Genomic DNA, 21,102 nt, shown 5'->3' with positions numbered 1-21,102 from the left:
AAAACGTATTACCTATTATCTTAACAACTTGACTGTGTTTGTGTAGCATGAAAGAGTTAAGAAAGATCAGCATAACAGATAGTGAGACTGTAAAGCTTCACAAGTCACTGTTAATTAAGCTAAATTAAATTCCAGTCAGGTTAAACTTTAATTCAAGTCAAATCAGACCTTCAGCTATGACTAAGAGTATATTTTGGTGTTCTTACAATAATGACTTGGTCCAAAGACCACGTGTATCAAAAGCCTCCAGCAAACTCCAAAAATTTCAGAAGGTTTGGATGATCCTAGATCTATCTGCAGCCTTTTATTTCAAATAATTATGATGTGTCCTCTATGAACGTCCTGCATCTTGAGATTTCAGTTTTATGGAGATTCAGTAGTATAACTGCTCAGCAGCCAAGCAGGTAGTTCTTGTTAATGCTTTTGGTTAATGGCATTTGTAGACTACACAGAAGTACTTGGAAAACATTCTCTTAAGGATAGTACTGAAGATCTATGTATTTGTACTATTGTTACACAAACTATTTTGCCTTTTAGTATTTTGCTTTGTTTTTGTGCAGTGACTGGAAACGTGTTTGCTATAAAAAGGGTGTCCTCTGTACCTATATTTTTACTGATCTTGTATTTTTACTGAAAAAAAAATCCATATTCACTGAAGTGAGTTTAGACATTGTTTAATTGGTGACTTTCAGTGATACAAACTTACCATGTAACACGGGGTTCTGGCCAGCCAGCCACCGTACAGTGAAATTTGACATTTTGCTTTTCCCAGACAGTGTGAGAACGAGGCTTAATAATAAACTCAGGAGGATGTAAAAGTTTATCTTGATTCAGCTTTTTGTGGAATGCCTGAGTATCTTCTAGCTGGAAAAGAAACAACTCATGATAAAATTCTGCAGTTATAAGTGCAAACTATTGATTCTCAAAAGCATTTTTGTATTTTTTAAAAGCAGTAAAAAAGTATGGAAATTTAATTCTAAAATCCAGATAGGCACACTTATTGTATTTATCTCACTTGGACATGGAAAACAATGTTTTTATCTTCAAAAGATCTCTTTCCAAAATAGCTAGATTTGATTTTCCCAATTTTCTCCTCTTAAAATGATCCCAGGTAAAATAATTTTCTACATTTAAGTTTGGGTTTTGGTGTACATGGTGAATGGTGAAATGGGCCTGAAACTTAGATGTCTTCTGTACTCCTCTAATGCAAAATCATGTATGCCTACAGCATCTCTGACAGATGTGCTCTCAAACCCTTCCTGCTGAGGGGAATCTTTCATCCTCCCAGGGTAACTGTTTCAACTGCTTGACTATTCACAGAGCTGAAAAAAAGGTTATTAATATACGATAAATCTTGCTTTCTGCAAATTAAACTTTTTGCCCTAACTTTCATGTATATGGAGAATTACAGCTCCCTGCATTAAGGCTATTAAAAGAAGACAGCTTTTATAATCCTCTCAATCTTTAATAAAATGTGCAATACCAATATTACCTACATTTGTTGTTTCTCACTTCTGAATATGTTCTACTTGTCCTCGACATTCATTAAATGCTAACTATTCATTATCAGGGGTCCAACAGTTTCCAACACAATTAAATTACTATCTCCTATGTTTTAATAAAAATACTTTTATTAATACATTCTAGAAGGACATTTGTTTTTATACAACAGAATCTTGATTTTGACTGACATTTTACTATATCTATTATAACTCCCAGATCCTTCAGTACTTCTACCTAGCCAGGCATTCCCCACTTTACACTTCTATGTGTAGTAATTTCCATTTATTATCAAATTTCACCTTCACTATTTCTCAATTTTTCAAGATGATTTTGCATTTTTAACCTTGTCCTTCAAAATGTTTACACCTTTCCAACCTCATCTCATGAGGATATTTTAGAAGCATACGGCCAATTCTTCTGCTCAGAACAATGAATCAGCTAAACAAAACAGATTTTCTTCTGATATATTCTCCCAGTCTGGTCATAATGTATTTGTACGTACCCTCTGAATATTGTTTTTTAACAATTTGCACAACAATATCAAAGCTATATAAAATAGTTCCAGATGCTTTGACAGTTGCCTCCATCATTTACACATTGTGATTAAAACCTGGGGGTAAACCCTTTGGACAAGCTTGTTCCCAGGCCATAAAATGCCAGATTTACCCCATCACTTTCTTATCAGCAAGTGCTGCCTAGAGACTGCCTTGTGGTTCAGGTTAAGGATGCTGCGCCATTCAAATAGGTGTGGGCACAAAAAAAAGAGAATTCCCCTCCTCCATTCTCCCTCCCTGTCTCCCAGTGTTACAGCAGAGTTCCTGATGCCTCTTTTATTATCCACCTGACACCAAGATAAGAAGACTTTAAGTCACTGAAAATATATTAATTGCAAATACTTTGGTCTTTACTGACATTATTGAGATTGCCCATGGTGTAAATCAGGGCTCTGATGTGCGAGGCACTTGACAAACACCAAACAAAGAAGACATATGCTGTTTACAGCTTTGTGTTCATTTCTGCTCTTTTACCGTTTTCTTCAGGGCCACACGTTCAGCAGACTCCCGGATCGCTACTTTCCTTGATTTTTTCTCATGACGTTCCTCTTCAGAAGATGACTTGGCCACTTTGCTGACACTAACTCCTTCACCAGTTGCAAAAAGGTTCCTCCTGGCAACATATGCAGCACTCTCTTTAATTCTTTCTTCTTCTGTGTCTGTGATCCCACTGACGCTCACTTCACTGAAAGAAGGTTTAAAAAGTAGAATGCCATTGGAAAATGCTGAGAACATATTCCACTTATTATTTTCTATCAAGTTAGCCAACCACAGTGGATGTAAAATGTCCAACAGCCTTTCATAACACATTTCTGCTTTGAGGATCATTACCTCTGTAACCATCTCATGTATTCAAAGCAGAAACTTCACTGTCTGAAGTTGTAGCCATTTTCAGTGTCTTTCTGTATAATCATGTCATGTACACTTTCCATTTGACATCTATCCTGCTGTGGTCCTGTATCTCCATTGCTATAGTGACGAGTGTCAAGCACACCCACAGATCTGCCAGGCTTAAGTATCAGTTAGAGCTTTTGTAGCAAAAATACCAAAGGGGCGGGAGATAATTGTAGCTCTATTTTGTTGTATATTGTATATATTTGGTATATTTGTGATTTATACAAAAACAGAACATCACTGCATATCACAAAAGGTCTCTTTGTTATGAGAAAATTCCATCCTTCAATGTGTGATTGATCTTCCATGTGTTTTCATAGAATCATAGAACGGCTTGGGTTGGAAGGGACCAAGAAGATCATCTTGTTCCAACCCCCTGCCATAGGTAGGGATGCCACCCACTAGACTAGGTTGGCCAAGGCCCCATCCAGCCTGGCCTTGAACACCTCCAGGGATGGGGCATCCACGGCTTCTCTGGGCAGCCTATGCCAGTGCTTTACTACTCTTACAGTGAAGAATTTCCTCCTAATGTCTGATCTAATTCTATCCTCTTTTAGTTTAAGACCATTCCCCCTTATCCTATCATTATCTACCTGAGTAAAGAGTCCTTCTCCATCCTTTTTATAAGTCCTCTTTAAGTACAGTAAAGCTGCAATGAGGTCTCCCCAGAGCCTTCTCTTCTTTAGGCAGAACAGCCCCAGCTCTTTCAGCCTGTCTTCATAGGAGAGGTGCTCCAGCCCTCTGATCATCCTCATGGTCCTCTGGATGTGCTCTAACAGATCCATTTCCCTCTTGTGCTGGGGACCCCCGACCTGGATGCAGGACTCCAGGTGGGGCCTCACAAGGGCAGAGCAGAGGAGGACAATCACCTCCCTCCACCTGCTGGTCACCCCTCTGGTGATGCAGCCCAGGACACAGTTGGCCTTCTGGGCCGGCTCACATCAAACTTTTTGTCTACCAGAACCTCCAAGTCCTTCTCTGCAGGGCCGCTCCCAGTGAGTTCTTCTCCCAGTCTGTGCTCATGTCCAGGATTGCCCCAACCCAGGTTCAGCACCTTGCAGCTGGACTTGTTGAACCTCATTAGGTTCACATGGGCCCATTTCTCAAGCTTGTCCAGGTCCCTCTGGATGGCATCCCTTCCTTCTGCTGTATCAACTGCACTGCTTAGCTTAGAGTCATCTGTAAACTCGCTGAGGCTGCACTCAATCCCACCGTCTGTGTCATTGATAAAGATACTAAACAGTACCGATCCCAGGACAGACCCCTGAGGGACACCACTCGTCACCAGCCTCCACCTGGACATGGAGCCATTGACTGCAACTCTGGGTGCAGCCTTCAGCCAATTCCTTACCCACTGAATGGGCCACCCTTCAAATTCATCCCTCTCCAATTTGGAGATCAGGATGTCATGTGGGACCACGTCAAAGGCCTTGCAAAAGTCCTTTCTTCACAAAGACAGTCTTCACAAAGATGATTAAGAATTTTCTTGAAGTATCTTCTTCAGGTTTTCTACAACACAGGATGCAAAGAAGTGGTACTCTCAATGGGTTCTATCCTGTCTTGAGAGGCATATGTGGAAATATCAGTGCAGTCATATTGTTTTGGCACTGTCAGGACATTATAGCTCCTATAGTAGTGCATACACAACGAGAATTCCTTGACCTAATTAGAAGCGTTTATATCCTTTTGCTGAGTTTAGTTACTTTAGATTAACATTCGATGGCATAATGAAAAGAGGCTCTGAGTAAGTACTAGTTAAGTGCCATCTTGCAAACACTATAGAGAAAGTAGCCTCTCATTTCCAGAATGCACTCAAACACAACCTCATTGTTTTGTCATAAAACACTTACTACTGCTACAAATCAAAATATTTTTTCTCTGTTTTCTCTAAGATTGCTAATGTTAGGCATTTGATAGGACATCTCATCACTCAGGAAAATATGGATTCAAGCCCATAACCAACTATCCAACTCCTAATCTTTGGAGTATGATGTCAGTTCAGTGAGATGCAAGACAATCAAATGGTAGAATATGATGTAAACATAATTACGCATAAAAATTCCTCAAAAGGCTAAAAAATTACTTAAAACTTCAAGCTTTGACTTCCCTCCTGTTCAAACTCTGCCTTGAACTTTCTGAGTCTCAGACTGCTTTTACAGGATGATCCTTAAAAGTATCAATGGGATAATACACTTCACTTGTGCATATCAGCTCCCCACACAAATATCATCTAAGCTTCAGAGATACGACAGAGATTTCTAAAGACATCTTTGAAAACTCCATTTAATGCATGTGAGTGTAACTATCTACATTCAGTTTAAATGAGTCAGTGGCATTTTCTTTCAAAGGCAAGCTGACATTATTTTCTCCTTGATTACAGTAGTTAAGATCTCAGCAACTTCACAATACGGACCCAATCCTCAAGGCATAAAGCATCATCTGGGATCTGATGAATATCCTCAGTCTAATACAGGACTCAGCCTAGTTGTCTGCAGCAATGTTCCCTAGATGCTTTTGATCAACAGTATTAAATATTTAGATTTGTTAATCATTTTTTTCCTGTTATAATCTTCCGAGATCAAAGAGAAACAAGTCCCCTTAAATGATGAATGCATCAGAAGCAGCACAGAGTACCATTTAAGAATTGGTTCTGCAGCCAAGTCTCATGGGTTTCAGTAGGAAATACTTTTCAAACAGAAACAAGAGGATCAACCTCCAAATGGCACACATAAACAATTATTTAAAGAGTATCTGCCATCTGCAGTCCTTTGGCTTAGACTTATTAGTGGCTGCAAAGAGTCCCATGAGCCATATCCAGTATCTTTAGCACCTATGGTGTTAAATCTAGGTCCAGATATTTTGTTATCTGGAATACTGGCTGGCTCTCCCTAATTTTATCTTGCAAGGATTAGGCTAGGTGCTTAAGGGGAAGAGTTATGAGCTGAATAATCTGAGTGAAAAAAAGTTTATACAGCAGAATCCAAGGGTCTGAAATAGAATCAAACCATGGAAAGGGTGACACTGTGCTGAAGGTCGTCCAGCAGCACGGGCAACAGCTCCGATGGACACACAGAGAGCTGACCTTTATAAATAACTATTCCTTGTAAAAGCTATCTGCCTATGGGAAGCCACACATCAGTTTCACAAGGGGAATTTGGGAATGACATCTAACATGCACATGATTCGATAGGCTTCAGCTGTTATCTTTCAAACAAAAATAAATATCTGACAGGAATGTGGCATGCAACTTCTGCAGCCTTGGCATGCACTCATGAATGTGATGCCAATAGAAAAAAGGCTAAATCAGGCACCCTGAAATGTTTCATGCCATGTTGAGTTGGGCACCCTAACAATTACCATATGCCTTTTTTAATACTTTTAAACTAATTACAAAAGATCTGTTTGGGTCATTTCAGTGGCACAAAAGCACAGAAAACTTTCTGAGTTGCCATGTGCAAAAAGTGATACTGATATCAACAACAGTAAGAAGATGAAGAATAGTGACTGAGATGTAAAAATCTGTCGGTATCCTTTAGTGTGGTATCCCAAAGCATCACCCTGACACAACTCAATGATGTTACACACCATCACACTGAATTAGATATTACAGTATTCACTGAACAAAAAAGTGAAAAGAAAAAGAAGGGGGACATGATTTGTTAAGATCACAGGAGCCTGTATAAAATCTAAGATACTCATCCAGGAATACAAGCCATCAGTTGGGATTCCCAGCCATTGACCAATGCTATAAATTTTACTTTTGTAGACTCTAGGCACAATAAAAAGGGAGCATATTTGTGTTTAAGGGCATGGGAGACAGATGGCAGAAACACTAGGTAAAGCACATAGCTAGTGAGAAACCTTGAAAATATGTTACTGCAAGCTTTGTGTGAGACGTATTTATATATTTCTATCACAGTAGATATAGCTGGAACGCCAAAGAAATCCTTTAAAGATGCAACAGTGTGTTTCTGAAGGTTGGTGGGGTCAAAGAGCAGTGAATCTGACACATAAATCTGTAAGGGGTGAGTAAATATTACTCCAGGATAGTGGAAGGGAAGGAATAAAAAAACTGCTGATCTCATCACAAAAGCAGAATGCTCAGAAGGCAAAAGCAATGATGTCTCCCACTGGCAAGGTGGAACTCGGTCTCACATGAAGGCACAAGTGACATTGTTTCCTGAGTGCTGACCAGGCAGCAGGCACAAGTTCACTCACTCCCAGAAACAGCTTAGAAGTGTCCCATGAAAAATGTGTGGGGCAGAAGAAAGCCAAGTTGGAGAAGGGTTTCTGTTCAGCTGCAGGTGGGCAAGAGATTTTTCTCCTGGGCTCCAGTCAGAAGTCTGCTTTCCACACCACACCCTGGTATGGATCAGCCTGAACAACTGGCTACACCTGACCTGTTGCAGACTCCTAATAAAATCATTGTGCCACATCCAGAAAAGGGCAAGGGAGCCTCCTTGCTCGTGTGGCTTCTGGCTTCCACACAAAGTTCACATTCAGCTTTACTGAGGACAGTGCTGCAGTAAAACGTATTACATCAGTAATAGCCATGCAATAAATACCACCAACACGTGAGATCAGCATGAATCATTATGGTGGATTTGAGAAATTACTTGGTTTCGTTCCAGGTTTTCCCTGTGCCAGGACAAAACATCAGCACATTGGTTCATCGTTTCTATGGTTAATGTGTGGTAGGAGACATTGGATTACAAGCCTTTAAACCACAAGAGTAAGCTAAATAATTCAGACAACATGTTTGTCCAGTTCCCAGTAAGCAGTGTTATAATTATATCATAGTTTCATAGAAAGTGGCCCTGGTGACGTGTTTGAAACAAAGACCAGACACCTGGATTCATTTGTCCTGGTTCTGGATGACTGACCTCCATGACGGACTTTCTGCCAGTCAGTTAACTTCTCTTTGTCTTTTTATCACTCATGTGAAGTGCAAACAATCACCTTGAGATCCAGGAGTGTAAAAAAAAAGATTAATGGAGTTGTTATTTTATAATTAGTTAATAAAATGTCAGAAGTAAGGCACCAAAAAAAAGGAAAATGGACATACCGTCCTGTGAATATAGGCACTGAGTAGTCTATGGCTTCATTTTCTTTGTCCTCAGATATCAAATTCTGTTTTGCTCTCTTTGCTTTGGGACTCATCTTATAGGATTGATCTTCAATCATTAAATTGGAATCTTTCAGTCTGCAATAAAAATCATATTGTTAAATTCAGGGGAAAAAAGCTGTTAAGAAACACTCCAACATAATATTAAAATACTACACGTTTTTGCTCTCTGTTTAGTAAGAAAGAAAATATTGTCTTTAATAACCATGTCTTCAGAGTTATTAAACACATGACTAAATGCACTTTTGACAAAGGGACCATTACAAATACAACACTGATGCCCCTTGATATTAAATCTAAATACAGAGAATAAACAATATACCTGCACATGTCATTGCATGGTTTGAGACTTGGAGAGTTTATATACATAGTTTTGATAGGTCTTGAAGTCACTGAGACCACCAAGTAATTCTGGAGATCGTGTCTGAACCGACGACCTCTACTTTCCCAAAATTTATAGTTCCCAAATTGTCTGGTCCCCAAACAAAATACTGTCAGTGGGCAAATATATTCAAGTTCATGATGCTTTTAAGTCTTTTTAGAGAAACTATAGGGCAGTGAATCGTCCAGTAACTGCTGTTTCCACTCCCACTGGTCTCCCATACCACCCCAAACTATTGAAAGCACAGAGCTGAGTGAAGTAATGTCATTTCACATCGCCCAGATAGGTGGAGAGTGAGTGGGAAGAAAGAAAAGGAAACCAAAAGAAAGACTTCTGGAAAACCTAGGAAAGACTCCCCAGCTAGTGGGGAGGACATCTGATGAGTATGAAGCATATTTGAGGCAGTCATATTTGGGTTTATATTTAACATGGTTACAAATCATATTAACAGAACTCCAAATACCTCCCTCCTTTTCTCCAAATGCAATACTCCATCCTTAGCTGCCAGATTTATATCTTAGAGATGGAGTATCCCCATTAGCTGTCAGACTTTTACAAATCCCTGAATTGCCTATTCATCTCTGTCTCAGCACTGCCAAGGGAAATCATACATGAACCTGCTTTTGGACTGGAGCTTTGTTTGCATGACATAAGACAGCGGAGCAGAATTAAGGCCACTGTTTCTCAGCAAGGCTCCTGAGCCCAGACCTGGACCATTCTCGCAGGGCTAACCTGCTCCCAGTCCCCTGGGTAAGGCTGGTAGACTAATAGCCAAACCTCATACTAGCACTGGGCCCCCGAGAATGTAAAGCACGTAGAATGTAATATTGAAGATAAATTCTTTACTGCCCCAGACAGCTGGGGAGGGACTCCAAAGGAGGCAGACACAGCTCTAGGGAAAGAAATCCAACCAGAAAACACTTGGGAACAGCCCAGACAGAGTAAAGCAAAAGGTTGCCCCCCTCCTGGGTTTGGCAATGATATGGTACAACCAATACGGTCAACCAGAAATGCATGGAGGAAACTCGTTGTCAAATAAATGGTGAGAAAAAGCAAAGCTATATTATTTATTTATTTGTTTGTTTGTTTGTTTATTTATTGTAGATGAACTGCGGGCTGTAAGGAGCTGCAGTCCTTTATTTGTTAGATGACTTTTATACCTGTCCTATTTCAAGATGGGGAAACCTGGAATTGTGAATCTGCCATGAGATTGCATGGAGGCTTTAGGCTGAACCCTTTAGGAGACCACTTTGCTCCTGATCATTTCTAGACTGAGAAAGATCACAGTATCTTTTGGACTTCAGTTTAAACGTCAAGAAGTTTTGATTTTCATGAAAGTAGATGAAATATGGTGAAAATCTCAGCTCGGGTGTTTTCAGAGTTGTTACATCCAAACCTGCTCATTATTCCTAAAGCAGAATTTGGCTATCTCGTCAGTTTGGTTTTCAGTTCAGGTCTAGATTCTGTACCTATATAGGGAATTAACAGGCAGCACACATAGCAGTTCCCATCGCTTTCTGCCAGGTTTTTTGTTGATGTCTCCTCTGCATGTTTTTTTCTTTCTTAGGCTCTGAGTTTTTTTATTGTTGTTTGTTTGTTTGTTTGTTTTAATCAAACACTGCAAGTGGCTGAAGCTGAATAACTCATCTTCATTTTTTTCTGCCTACTACTGCTGGCATTAATTAAAATATCCCTCAAATCCTTCAGATTAATGCCAGGGATCTTCACCATAGCCTGAGAAACTGGGGTGGAATTAGGACTTTCTTGGAGGTATGATGAATAGGATAAAAATACCGTACATGAACAGCTGATTCCCAGTAACTCCAGAGTTTTCTAAGCTGCATGTCTCTTGATCAAGGCATCTTTCCCTGCAGACATTTGATTATTTTCTGGATTACTACTCCTGGGTCCTTCATATTATTGCATGCTTTGGCTGGCATAGTGAACAGTCCTCATGTGCATGTGCTCAGGACCAGAAAAGCGCCTTTCTAGATATTTTTTCCTTTCTTCTTTTTCAGTTTGAAGGGGCAGCTGCAGTGGGAATCTTTGTGCTGTCTTCTAAGAGCGAGGGCTGCCTCCAGGTACTTGGTGGTGGTACAGAACACTCTGCTATCAAAGCCACAGTTGATAGCTGCAAACTGAATAACAGATCCACATTGGTCCTGTAGTCGTCTGCTGGATTCAGGCTCTCTGACATGACACTGATCAATTTACTTCAGTTGTTGCTCTTCCAACAAGTTGATCTGGACTAAGCAAGACCCCTGTGAGCAGTGTTACATTGAGTAATGTCAAGGGTGCTTTTAGGCCAGTTTTCTACTCCAACAATAGTCAAGAGCAGATTTTAAAAAAAAAAAAAAAAAAGTTCATATAGAGAAATACTTTCCCTGATAAATCTTTTTGGTTTCAAGCAAAGATCTGGGGATGTCCTGAATGAGAGGCTGAAATCATTGCTGTAGCAATATAGGTAAATGGCACTTTTTTTGAACCTGTTTTAAACTGTGACATTATATATATGTATATATATATATATTTTTGCTGCTTACCTGCTTCTTTGTGTGAAGAATAGTGGAAAAAAATGTTCCTTGTTCATTCTCTGCAGATCTTTCACTATTTTATATATTGATGTTACATTCTCAAGTTTACCATCTTCCCAAGGTAAGAGCCCCAATACCTACACCTCCTCTAGGTGTCCTCCCACTGCTGTTCTTGATGATCTCTGATCCTTTCCTGGTTGCTTCTTGGGATGGGATGGTAGGAACTGCAGCCAGTATTTCAGCTACAAGCGTACCTTGGATTAACACACTGACAGAATATGCTCTCTGTTTTGTTCTCACTTTCTCCCACAGCTGTTCCTAAGTTTCTAATTGGTTTGTGTCCACATCAGAGAACCCAGCTGGTGTTTTCAGAGGAGTATCCAGAGTAACTCCAAAATCTTTCAGAACTGGAGTGCATAAAGCAAAAGCTGAGATGAATAAATTTGAAGTGGTAGAAAATGTTTCTCCTTTCCAAACCCTCCTTATGTTTGCATCTATTCAGGGTGAGCTGTATGGAGGCTAGTGGAAATGCATATTCAAATGGCCTCTTTGCACATGAAGACAAATTGGTCATTATTTCTATCATGACATTTGATTCTATGTTTTCCTTCTTTGTTATTATTGTTTCTTCTTGAGCAATACAAAAACCAAACCCTGCCTTACAACCATTATCTAGGTAGCCTAAGGGAGGACTCCGCTTTCTTGAACCAGATTCTAAAATCTTGCCCTTTATTTTAAAGTGCTCCAACCTTTTACCTGATATGTGGAACAGAATCTCCCCAGAGGAGAAGGAGCAGGATATCAGTGCTCTCTAGTTTCGCAGGGAGGAACAGTACCATGACCTTTTAGCAGCTTTCAGCCTCATTCGATCTGCCCAGCTAGCATATGTATATTTTTTTCCAGGTCAGATGCTATCTGTACTGCCTTATCAAGGTTGGTGACCCAAACTTAGTGTCCTCATTTCTTGATAAGTTTTCAGCATGTTAAAATATCAATGCCAACATTTTCTTAGTATCTCATTAGAGTCACTGAATTTATGGAATGAAATGGGAGCTGGATGACTGTAAATGCTAAAGGCACAGGTATTGTCCTGAACAGCCTCTATCAGTGCTCCCTCTAGCCCAACAGAGGAACTAAATACAACATTGTACAGGGTCTGTGAAACTCACAAGCAGAGGTTTTGTTTTGATGTCCTATTCCCATATATATTCTCATTTATATCTTCAAGATATGAATATACTTCAGTATGTTGGCACTGCCCTTGTTTCTGCATCTGAAGGGACAGGTTTCCCACCCTGCACAAAATGATCCTGAACCCAGTGGAGGTAGAAATGTTTCCTAGGAGTGGACCACAATACCCTATTTCACAATTATTCCGCCCCAGCATGAAAAGGCATTTGTAAGCTCATTTACCCATTAGAAAATCATGCGCCTTGTCCTTAGCATGCTTCTTTAAATGTTTCTCTCTTTCACTTAATTCCACCAGCAGAAAGGGATGCATGTGGTATACACCATAGCTGCAGCAGAGGAGGAGCTCCATTAGCCAAGAGGAATTTCTTAAGGTGTAGTTACAGCAGGGAAAAATTAAAAAGAAATGAAAGGCTTTTTGGCTTTTCACAAGAAAGCTCTCTAAAAACAGTTTCTAAAGTTGAGAAGCACTCTTTGGTGACTAAATTCATTTTAAGTTGCTGACAGATTTGTCAAGGGCTCAGGCAATATTGCTGGCAGTAATCATGCTGTTCCCTCACATAGCTTCCACAACAAGTTTTTTAAAGGGGAATTGTTTCCACATGGCAAGTTGCATTAAATTAATTTCCATGCTTAGCTGTGATGTTTGGAAGCCTTCTCCTTAACCCTCACCTATAATAAACCAAAGGATGAGCAGTGCCAGCACGGAGGTCAAGATCACGGTCTTCTCATGTTTCTTAAAGTGTAATATTTATTCAGTCCTATCCTGTTCCCAGTTACGTTATTGCTCAGAACAGCATTCACTCTTACTATCTGGCACTTCAAGTAATTGCAAGTTAATAAGATGCCTCTCCTGTTTGCTAATTATGCTATGTCTTCTTTGCTATTTCTCCTGACCTGGAAATAAATGTAAATACGCGAGCCACAGCAATAACTTGTATTTTCTCTGTAAGCAAGCCTCTGGCCCATTTGGTGGCAGATAACCACTCTGTGACACAATTATCTTTGCTTGGGATTATCTGATGCTCTCAGCCAGGAAAATTACACATGGAAAAGCAATATGGAAGTTTGAACAAAGAACTTCAAAAAAAAAAAAAAAAGAGAAGAAAAATGAAGATGAAGAAGAGATAAGGGACTTAATCCAGCACTCCAGTTTGACAGCTACGAGATTTGTCAGACCTGACTCAGAGCTTCTCAGAAGCACATGGAGGAGCCGTGGAAGAAGGCCGCTGCCTGGCTCTGCCATGGGAGTGGGAGGCAGAACCATACAGGGGGCACACAAACCCCACCAGCACACCCCGGCACGACGGGACGGGGAGGAGGACGGGTGGCCACTACCACAGCTTTGGGAGAGAGCTGCCAGCGGGCAGCTGGGCCTGCAGGCCCATCAGGATCCATGGGGTAGCAGCAGGCCATCACTCCTTCTGGCTCGGCGCAGGGCTGGCCGTGGGCCCACGGGCTGGTGGAGAGAGGGCTTGGTGTGAAGCGGCGGCCTTTGCATGATGAGACTTGCTTGCTTTTATGAGTCCAGGATTTTACAGCTTTGGCAAGTGGTAACCGACAGAGCTGAAAGCCTTCGCGCTTGCTCTTAGTTTTGCCAGCTTTCATTTCTCTCCTCTTCTTCAAGCTGTCATGGGTTTGAAGAAAGCTTGAAATGCAAGGAACAGGCAGCCCGTCTCCAAATGGAGCCTTTTTTGTCGCTGCAGCTCCTTCAAGCTGTCCATGCTCTGGGCATGTTTTCCACTCAAGCAAGGCTCGAACATCAGAGAACTGGGATCAAACCAAGGTCTTGCAGGTTACCCAGCCCCGAGTCCTTCGCCACTGCTTTCCTGTGATAAATTCCTCACATAGCACTACCTGCATATCAGCATTGCCTCTCTATGGATACTCATTTCTGTAAAGCGGCTACAGAAAAGGATGACACACATTTTGCAGGAATAGTAAAGTTTAGCAGAAGCTACTTCAGATAGAAATAAGAGGTGGCTTGAATACAAGCTCAGTATTTGAATGGTATATTTTTCCTCTTGGGCTTAGCACAGTTTATCCTCAACACAATATATCCACAAAACTATTAAACATAAATGTAGATGTGACACTAAAATCCAGTGATATGCAATAATCAACTGTTACTTAAACAATTTTATCTGATTTTGGATTTGTGTGCACATTCAAGTTTCAGGCAACCACCGGTGCTCCAGGTCACCTAGATGCAGCATTTTGATTCAAGGCCTGTTCTACTTTTTGAAAATTGAAAGTGTTTGAAGATACTTTCATTTTTTCTGTTACACCATTTCTTTCGTAATGATGAAATAAGAATGTCTTTGATTTGCCCCAATTCTTTTAGTAACACTTTTTGCCTCCTCATTATCCCTTGAAGTGTTTTGGGTTTTCACGGGAAGATAGCATGAACTTGGGAAGAATTACTTTAAATTGCCACAATTAACAATATAGTCATGGTATTCTTCTACTTGTATCTCTTGCAAATTGCACCAAAACGGCCATTAAGCAGTTGCTTCAGAAACCAAATAAATACCAACGTTGAGGACATATTAACCATTACATTATGTTAAATGTTGCCATTCAGAACCATATTCTCCCGTGTATTAAATTTCATTCAAGAAAAGTTTAAATTGGTCGATCTAATCTCCCAAGTCCTTGTCTCCCATAGCAGCACTGAGTTTCTCCAATACAAAGTCAGGATCACAGAGAGACATTGCAGCTGAGACATTCTTATCTCTGGTTGCCAGGATAGTATGAGGTCTGTTGGCAACTCTTGTACTACAGAGTAGCTTGCAAATAGCACCAAATATACTGTTTCAAAACAAAAGCTATTATTATTATTATTATTAATAGTAATAATAATAATAATAAATGTAGGAAATCTAGAAGTGTTTTAAGCTCTCTCCCAGTACGATTTCAGTACATTAAACAATTCAGTTTCCTTTAGTATTGCTTTGCTGACATTAGAGTTCTTGGTGAGAAGACACATGTTTCAGAAGAAACATCTGACAGCTGTGTCACTGAAGTGATAGTAAATGAGGCTAGGCAGCAATTATTTTTACAAGTATTTTTTTTGTAACTTCAAGCAACGTTCCCATTTATCAGAATATTTAAAGTTTTCTATGAGAATAAGGAGGCTTTGGGTTGTGGTTAGCAGCAACACATAGGCACAGCTGTGCCACCACAGTGCAGGAACAATTTGGGAAACCTTCCCCTACCTTACTCTCTCTAGAAACATAGCCCCCAGTCCCACCATCTCCAGTCTGCTTAATCAGCAGGTTACAAATGAGTCTCTTTTGCTACTCCATTCAGTGATTAATTATTTACACAATGGAAATGGTTTCAATAGGAAAAACAGGATATAATCTAGACCAAGATAGTCAGGCACTCCAGTCATTCATTTGGGCTCTAATTGCCTGAAGTTCAAATTCATGAACAAACTCTGGCAAATAGAGACATGACCCTGAACTTCCTGAAAGCCAAGTGAAGGCTGAAGTCACAAGGCATTATTTACTATGGTACAGGTAGTCTTTCATTCTGTGGTTTTGGCCAGGATTCCATTTTTATCCAAAATCCCTGGAGGCCATTTAGTTTTCAGAATTCAAGTTTTCCGGTGAACAAGCCGGAAATTTGTTCTGCTAGTAATTAGTTCTGCTAGTAATACTCTACATTTTATATTAATATAATGGAGAGCAGATGTTTTGGTCTATAATTTGTTTATTATTTCCTCCACTGCTAACAACTGATCTAATCTTACTTTAATGCTCCCCTAATTTCTGTTAATTTCTGAGATACATTAAAATAATGTGAGGCTATGGTATCTAAAACATTCTGCTAATGTATTGATTGAGCAATATTTACTTTCTTAAACAAAAATCATGGCAGCTTACCATAGCTGCTCTTCTATTGCAAGATGAACACTTCATGTACTCTTTGAAAATAGTATGCCTCGACCTATTTCCACAGTGAAATGTTCAATTTCTTGAATCACTCAGCACAAAAATGAAACATTTATTCCAAGGAATAATTGTTTAATGATATATGGGCATGTCAGCTCAAACTTAGGAGAACAGCTCCAAGTTCTTTTGCTGCTCCAATGTGGCCAAATAAGAGCCAGCCCCAACCCAAAAGCTATCTATCTCAACATGGCAGATTAGCTTCAGCTCTCCTAGTACGGCAAAACCATTGGGTGGCTCATGCCCAGCCAGTTTGGAGAATGAATATACAACTCGTATCTGTCATCATTCAGCCATGTCGGCATTGCCAGTGCTGTTCTCATGCCAACCCAAACATCACACACAAGTTAGCCCAGCAAATAAAGCTGACCAGAGTTCTTCCCAGTCTCAAAGCCAAGGAAAAACTCCAGGTCTGGAAAATATGTTAATACAAGTTACGGAGCTTGTTTGTGTTGAAGAACTGGAGAGTTTTACCATTGATTTCAATAAGAGACGGTTAGACATTTTTGTTCTGGAATATTGTTTCAAAGGTAGATGTACTTTTTGCCTTACCCAAGACTGTAGGCTTCAGATCCCAGCCTGTAGGCTGCAGCCAGCTTGTTGATTGATTCAGATCCATGACTATAGGCAGCTGAGCTCTTGCTGAGGGCTTCAGAGTCAAGACTATAGGCAGCAGATCTTTTACTTTGTGCAGCAGAGTGATCATAGGCTGTAGATCCATAGCTGTAGGCTGCTGACTCAAGGTCATAGGCTGAAGAGCCACGGCTGTATGCTGCTGAAGACTCAAGACTGAAGTCTGCTGCAGAGGCATGGCGATAGGCTGCAGAGCCCCTAGCATAAGCTGTAGATCCTTGAGCATAGACAGCAGATTTGCTTTTGGTTTCCTTTTGGTACTGGCTTACAGTTGACTGCAGTGCTTTATGGCGATATGCACGATCATAATGGTCATGGTGTCTTTGATAGAATGGTAAAGACATCATGAGTGCCTTCTAATTTTGTTTTTGCTGCACTCTTCTGATTGTAGATATAACAGGACTGTCTGAAAAAGATCAAACAAAGACTAACATCAAAGAAACTTCAGAGCTAGCATACAATTAGTAAAGCACAAACTAACATGAAACTTAAACATTTAAAAATTAAGTGTAATAAATTTAGGGCTATCATTTATGATGTTTCTTAGACTTTAAGGTAGCCTCATATTTAAGTTTCAAGAAGTGCATACGTCATTCATTGGGAACAGAAATCTTTGCATTATTGCGTCTGATCATTTGTAGTTGATTTCCCTGTTCTTACTGCAAACTGTTGAAGTTTCGTGTATTCACATTTTCTAGTCATTACTGCCAGCTAATGAAATCTTGTGTTCAGCTTCTTCAGAGATACTGTAAATACTTTTGTTAAATTACAAAAGACAGAATAAATTAATAAGTTATTTTAAAAGGCATGAGAGATTTCAAGAGGGCTATTCAGTATATACTTTATAATATGAGATAAAAATATATGAACATTTCATTCATTTTTGTAATCCAATTTTCAAATTCAATTTAATTTATGGCTTAAGATTTTAATACTCAATTAAGAGCAGTAAGATTGTGAAGGACACCACTTTTTTTCTGTAAACATGCATTACGTTGATAATTTTGTGTGTGTTAACAGAGATTCATTTAAAGGGGCTTATCACAGTTTTACAGTTTAATAAGGAATACAGTCTGTATACAATAATTAAAATAACATAATGTTCATCAGTCTGAATGGCCTCTCTTCTTAACCTAGAAATATCATGTGGAAAATCATCATGAAAATTCCTCCAGATGGTATTCCTATCTAAGTTTTACTTTGCACAGTCATCAATAGATTATCTGGCAGTTTTTCATAGTACGAAATTTGATCAGGAGAGAGGTAGCTCCCCTCTGAAAATGGGATGAGGGTTGAGTGCAGAAAGGATTTCCCTTTGTTTTTTCAGCTGGCAATCCAATCTTGTTTTATTTTGTTGTTATTATTAAAACTGACGTTTTCTTCTCTGGCATGCAAAGTTGCCTCTACCAATCAATCCCTCATGATAACCTTTCTTTTTCTCATCATTGGTCATTAGGCTTACAACGTGCCTAGGATTGTCCCTGAAGAGGTACATGATTATCAATAGAAATGAGCTACAGTGGGAGAATGTTGAGAAAAATTTGAAGATCCAAAACCAAGAGAGGTGTTTGCTATTGGTTTTTATATCAATCACAACAACAGGGAACTTGTTTTGTTCATGTTAATGAAACTACTTCTCTGATGATTTTATATAAAATACACTTACAAATCTGGAATGTAATCTTGATTCCATGAAAATCATTATTTTTTCACTGGTCTTTATGCTTTCAACATTTCAGTCTTTGGCTTTTTCTTCAGTATTTGTTCGGATAGCAAGCCAACAAATTGCAAACTAATCTCTTTGGTCACTGCTCAGGTGAACTGGACTAACGCTAATTATGAAGAAAAAAAAAGTTTCATCATATTTGTATTTCAGGGCTCACTCGAGGTCTGGGAACTGCTCTTTGCATGATAACAGAAGTGATCGCTCGCTTGCAGAAATTCAACAGTAAAGTAAGAAAGTCATTCAGAAGTCTTTAAGTATGTAGAAGAAATTGATATCATGACCATAGTGAAACTATGACTTCCAGGAGACCAGTTTGTCCATTTGTTTTATTTCTACCTGAGGAAGGGAGGAATGGGAAAGAGTGATAGCCCATAGTCCTCTACGTTAAAAACTAAGGTTCCTTGCTAACTTCCTTATTTCTCCTGCTGGCTATTTTTTTCATGTAATGAACACAATTATCCTGTTTACTATCTTTATTTCTAATACCTATCAATATTTTTTTGCTGTGATTATTTCACTTTGTTAACTTTGGAGATTTATTCTTCATTTTTCTTCATTACTTTCTCTCCCAGCTCCACAGAGCTAGTTTAGGGTTTGCAAGCCACTGTGATTTTTGTTGAGCAAAGTTAAGGTGTACAGATGAGTCATGTTTTACACACTGAAAGGCGAAGAGCATGAGAGCATCCCGTGTTCCTTTTGTAGAGTACTACAATTGCCTCCCTTCATCTTCACCAGCTTTATTTGCAGCATTAGTGAGCTTTGTCATGGTTACAACAGCCACAATGCTAACACTCATTCAATCCTATTGCTCAGGGATTTCCACAGCTCTCCAGGATCCAAATTAAGGAAGGTGACCCAAAAGTATAAAGCACTTTATGTATTGTCCATTAAAGAGTTAAATGAGGCATTTCTATTTACGTCTTATCAGAGCGAAAGAACAAGCTTAACCATTTAAGTCAGTATGTGTAAAATCTGTTAAAGGCAACTTTTTTCATCCAAACACAAAAGCTGTGGGCCTCATTATCCTCAGGAGTAAGAGAAGGAGTATATGTTAGGAGTAAGAACTAAGTAAGGCAAGCTGAACAAGAAGTCACCTCTCTTGGTTCAAATCAAAGGCCAACTCTTACTCATGTAATATAAGAGGAAACTCCTTTTTATCACCCTGTTTTATCACCCTGTGAGTTATATTTTGTTTTCCCTCTGAAACATCAAGCATTACTCACAGGTTAAGGTCAGTTAGTTACACCAGTCTGACCAGTAATGCTATGTTTTAGGGGATGACAAGAAATTCTGAACCTTACAAGGATTTTACTCCTGCTTGGGGCACTGTCTGGTTATCTGACTGACTCCCATCTCTGGAGTTTTATAAAATCCATATTACCTGCACCTCCTTAGTTTGAGGCCATTCATTAGCCCCTTTTATTATGAGGGTAAAAATCCCTCTCAATATCTGTCTAGGTATATATATATATACGATCACAACTGTATAGCCTGGCCTAAAAATATAGTGGCCATAGCTAGATGAATATGCAGATTTTGGATCTACATGTTAGCAGCTGTTGAAATGAATTTTCAAAATGGTATCTGAGCAAACAGGCAGTTCTGTACTTGTCTGTAGGTTGTAAATGCACTTTAAAGGAAGTGATAGCATTAGCATTGCCTCTTGCACTATTTACTATCTAATTCTTTGAAGATCTACTTCATCAATCAATGAAAAGAGTGGGGAAAAAAAAACAGAAACATAAGCTTTCAAAAATTATAAGATTTCCTTCAGTTCAGTCAATGGTGTTTCATCTGCTTTACAAATCACAAGACGTCCTATGCAACTAGAAAATATTTAGATTATTTACACATTCTCTAATCCCAAAGGAAGTAGCACAACTAATTCCTCCTGTATCTCAGTAACCCATGCTTTGTTTGAGAGTACAATAAGAATATGCTGGGACAGTTTTGTTGCTAAGCGAACCCTCGTGCTACACTTTGTTTCACAGCTGAGCCTTTAGAGTTCTTCAGCTCCCATCTACAACTCCCTCAAATAACTGTTGAGCTGAGAAGATTAAAGGGAGCTACTATCAACTCGGCAGTACAGACTCTAATTAAAAATAGTTGAACACATAAAATCTTCCATCATAAAGGAACACTTACCAGGGCCCAGAAGAACAACGGCAATTGGAATAGCTCTGAAATGGATGAACAACAGAAAAACACAGCAGCAATGAATGCAGCAAAGGGAGAGGTAGTCAGGACCAGGGGTAGGGACTGGACTTGAAGGTCCAGAACAAAAATAATGCCTGCAGTCAGTGGAATGTCAGAGCCCCAGTCCAGACCTTTTATGGCCAGGAGGGTGATAAATATAGCAGCGAAGAGGGAGAGAGACAGAGACAGATACCGATACCCTGTGCTATCTCTGTGCAAACACATGATGACAGCAGTGTCAGACTGAGCGTTCTCCCTTTTAAATATCTTCCGTAAAATCAGCATAAAATCAGCATGCCAATTTAAAATTATTTATAGAATTTTTTCCTTAGTTAAATCAGATTTAGGAAACCAAACAACATGTCATGTCATGAACCAGAAAGTAGGAAATATCAGTCTCTATATTGACCT

At 39.5% G+C, this 21,102-nt stretch overlaps 1 protein-coding gene across 4 annotated transcripts in view; it reads right to left on the bottom strand.

The window, feature by feature from the left end:
* Positions 1-20,813, bottom strand: part of MYOM1 (myomesin 1) — an 80,609-nt gene extending 59,796 nt beyond the window's left edge. For all 4 annotated transcript variants that reach the window (XR_013947249.1, XR_013947250.1, XM_080581971.1 and 1 more), the window contains exons 1-5: positions 20,641-20,813; positions 16,689-17,175; positions 8,017-8,154; positions 2,532-2,742; positions 707-864 (exon numbers count right to left, since the gene is read on the bottom strand). Coding sequence is in view for 2 of the 4 variants with exons in the window: in XM_080581971.1 (XP_080438097.1) it covers positions 707-864; positions 2,532-2,742; positions 8,017-8,154; positions 16,689-17,116 (935 nt within the window). In the remaining 2 variants the exon portion in view is untranslated. The remainder of the gene's footprint in view (positions 1-706; positions 865-2,531; positions 2,743-8,016; positions 8,155-16,688; positions 17,176-20,640) is intronic.
* Between the last annotated feature and the right edge of the window lie 289 nt (positions 20,814-21,102).

Source organism: Anser brachyrhynchus (assembly GCF_964034855.1).
Source record: "Anser brachyrhynchus genome assembly, chromosome: 2".
In the NCBI taxonomy this organism is placed as follows: Eukaryota; Metazoa; Chordata; class Aves; order Anseriformes; family Anatidae; genus Anser; species Anser brachyrhynchus.
Note: the sequence above shows the minus strand (reverse complement) of the source record. Positions and strands in the feature narration are given on the sequence as shown.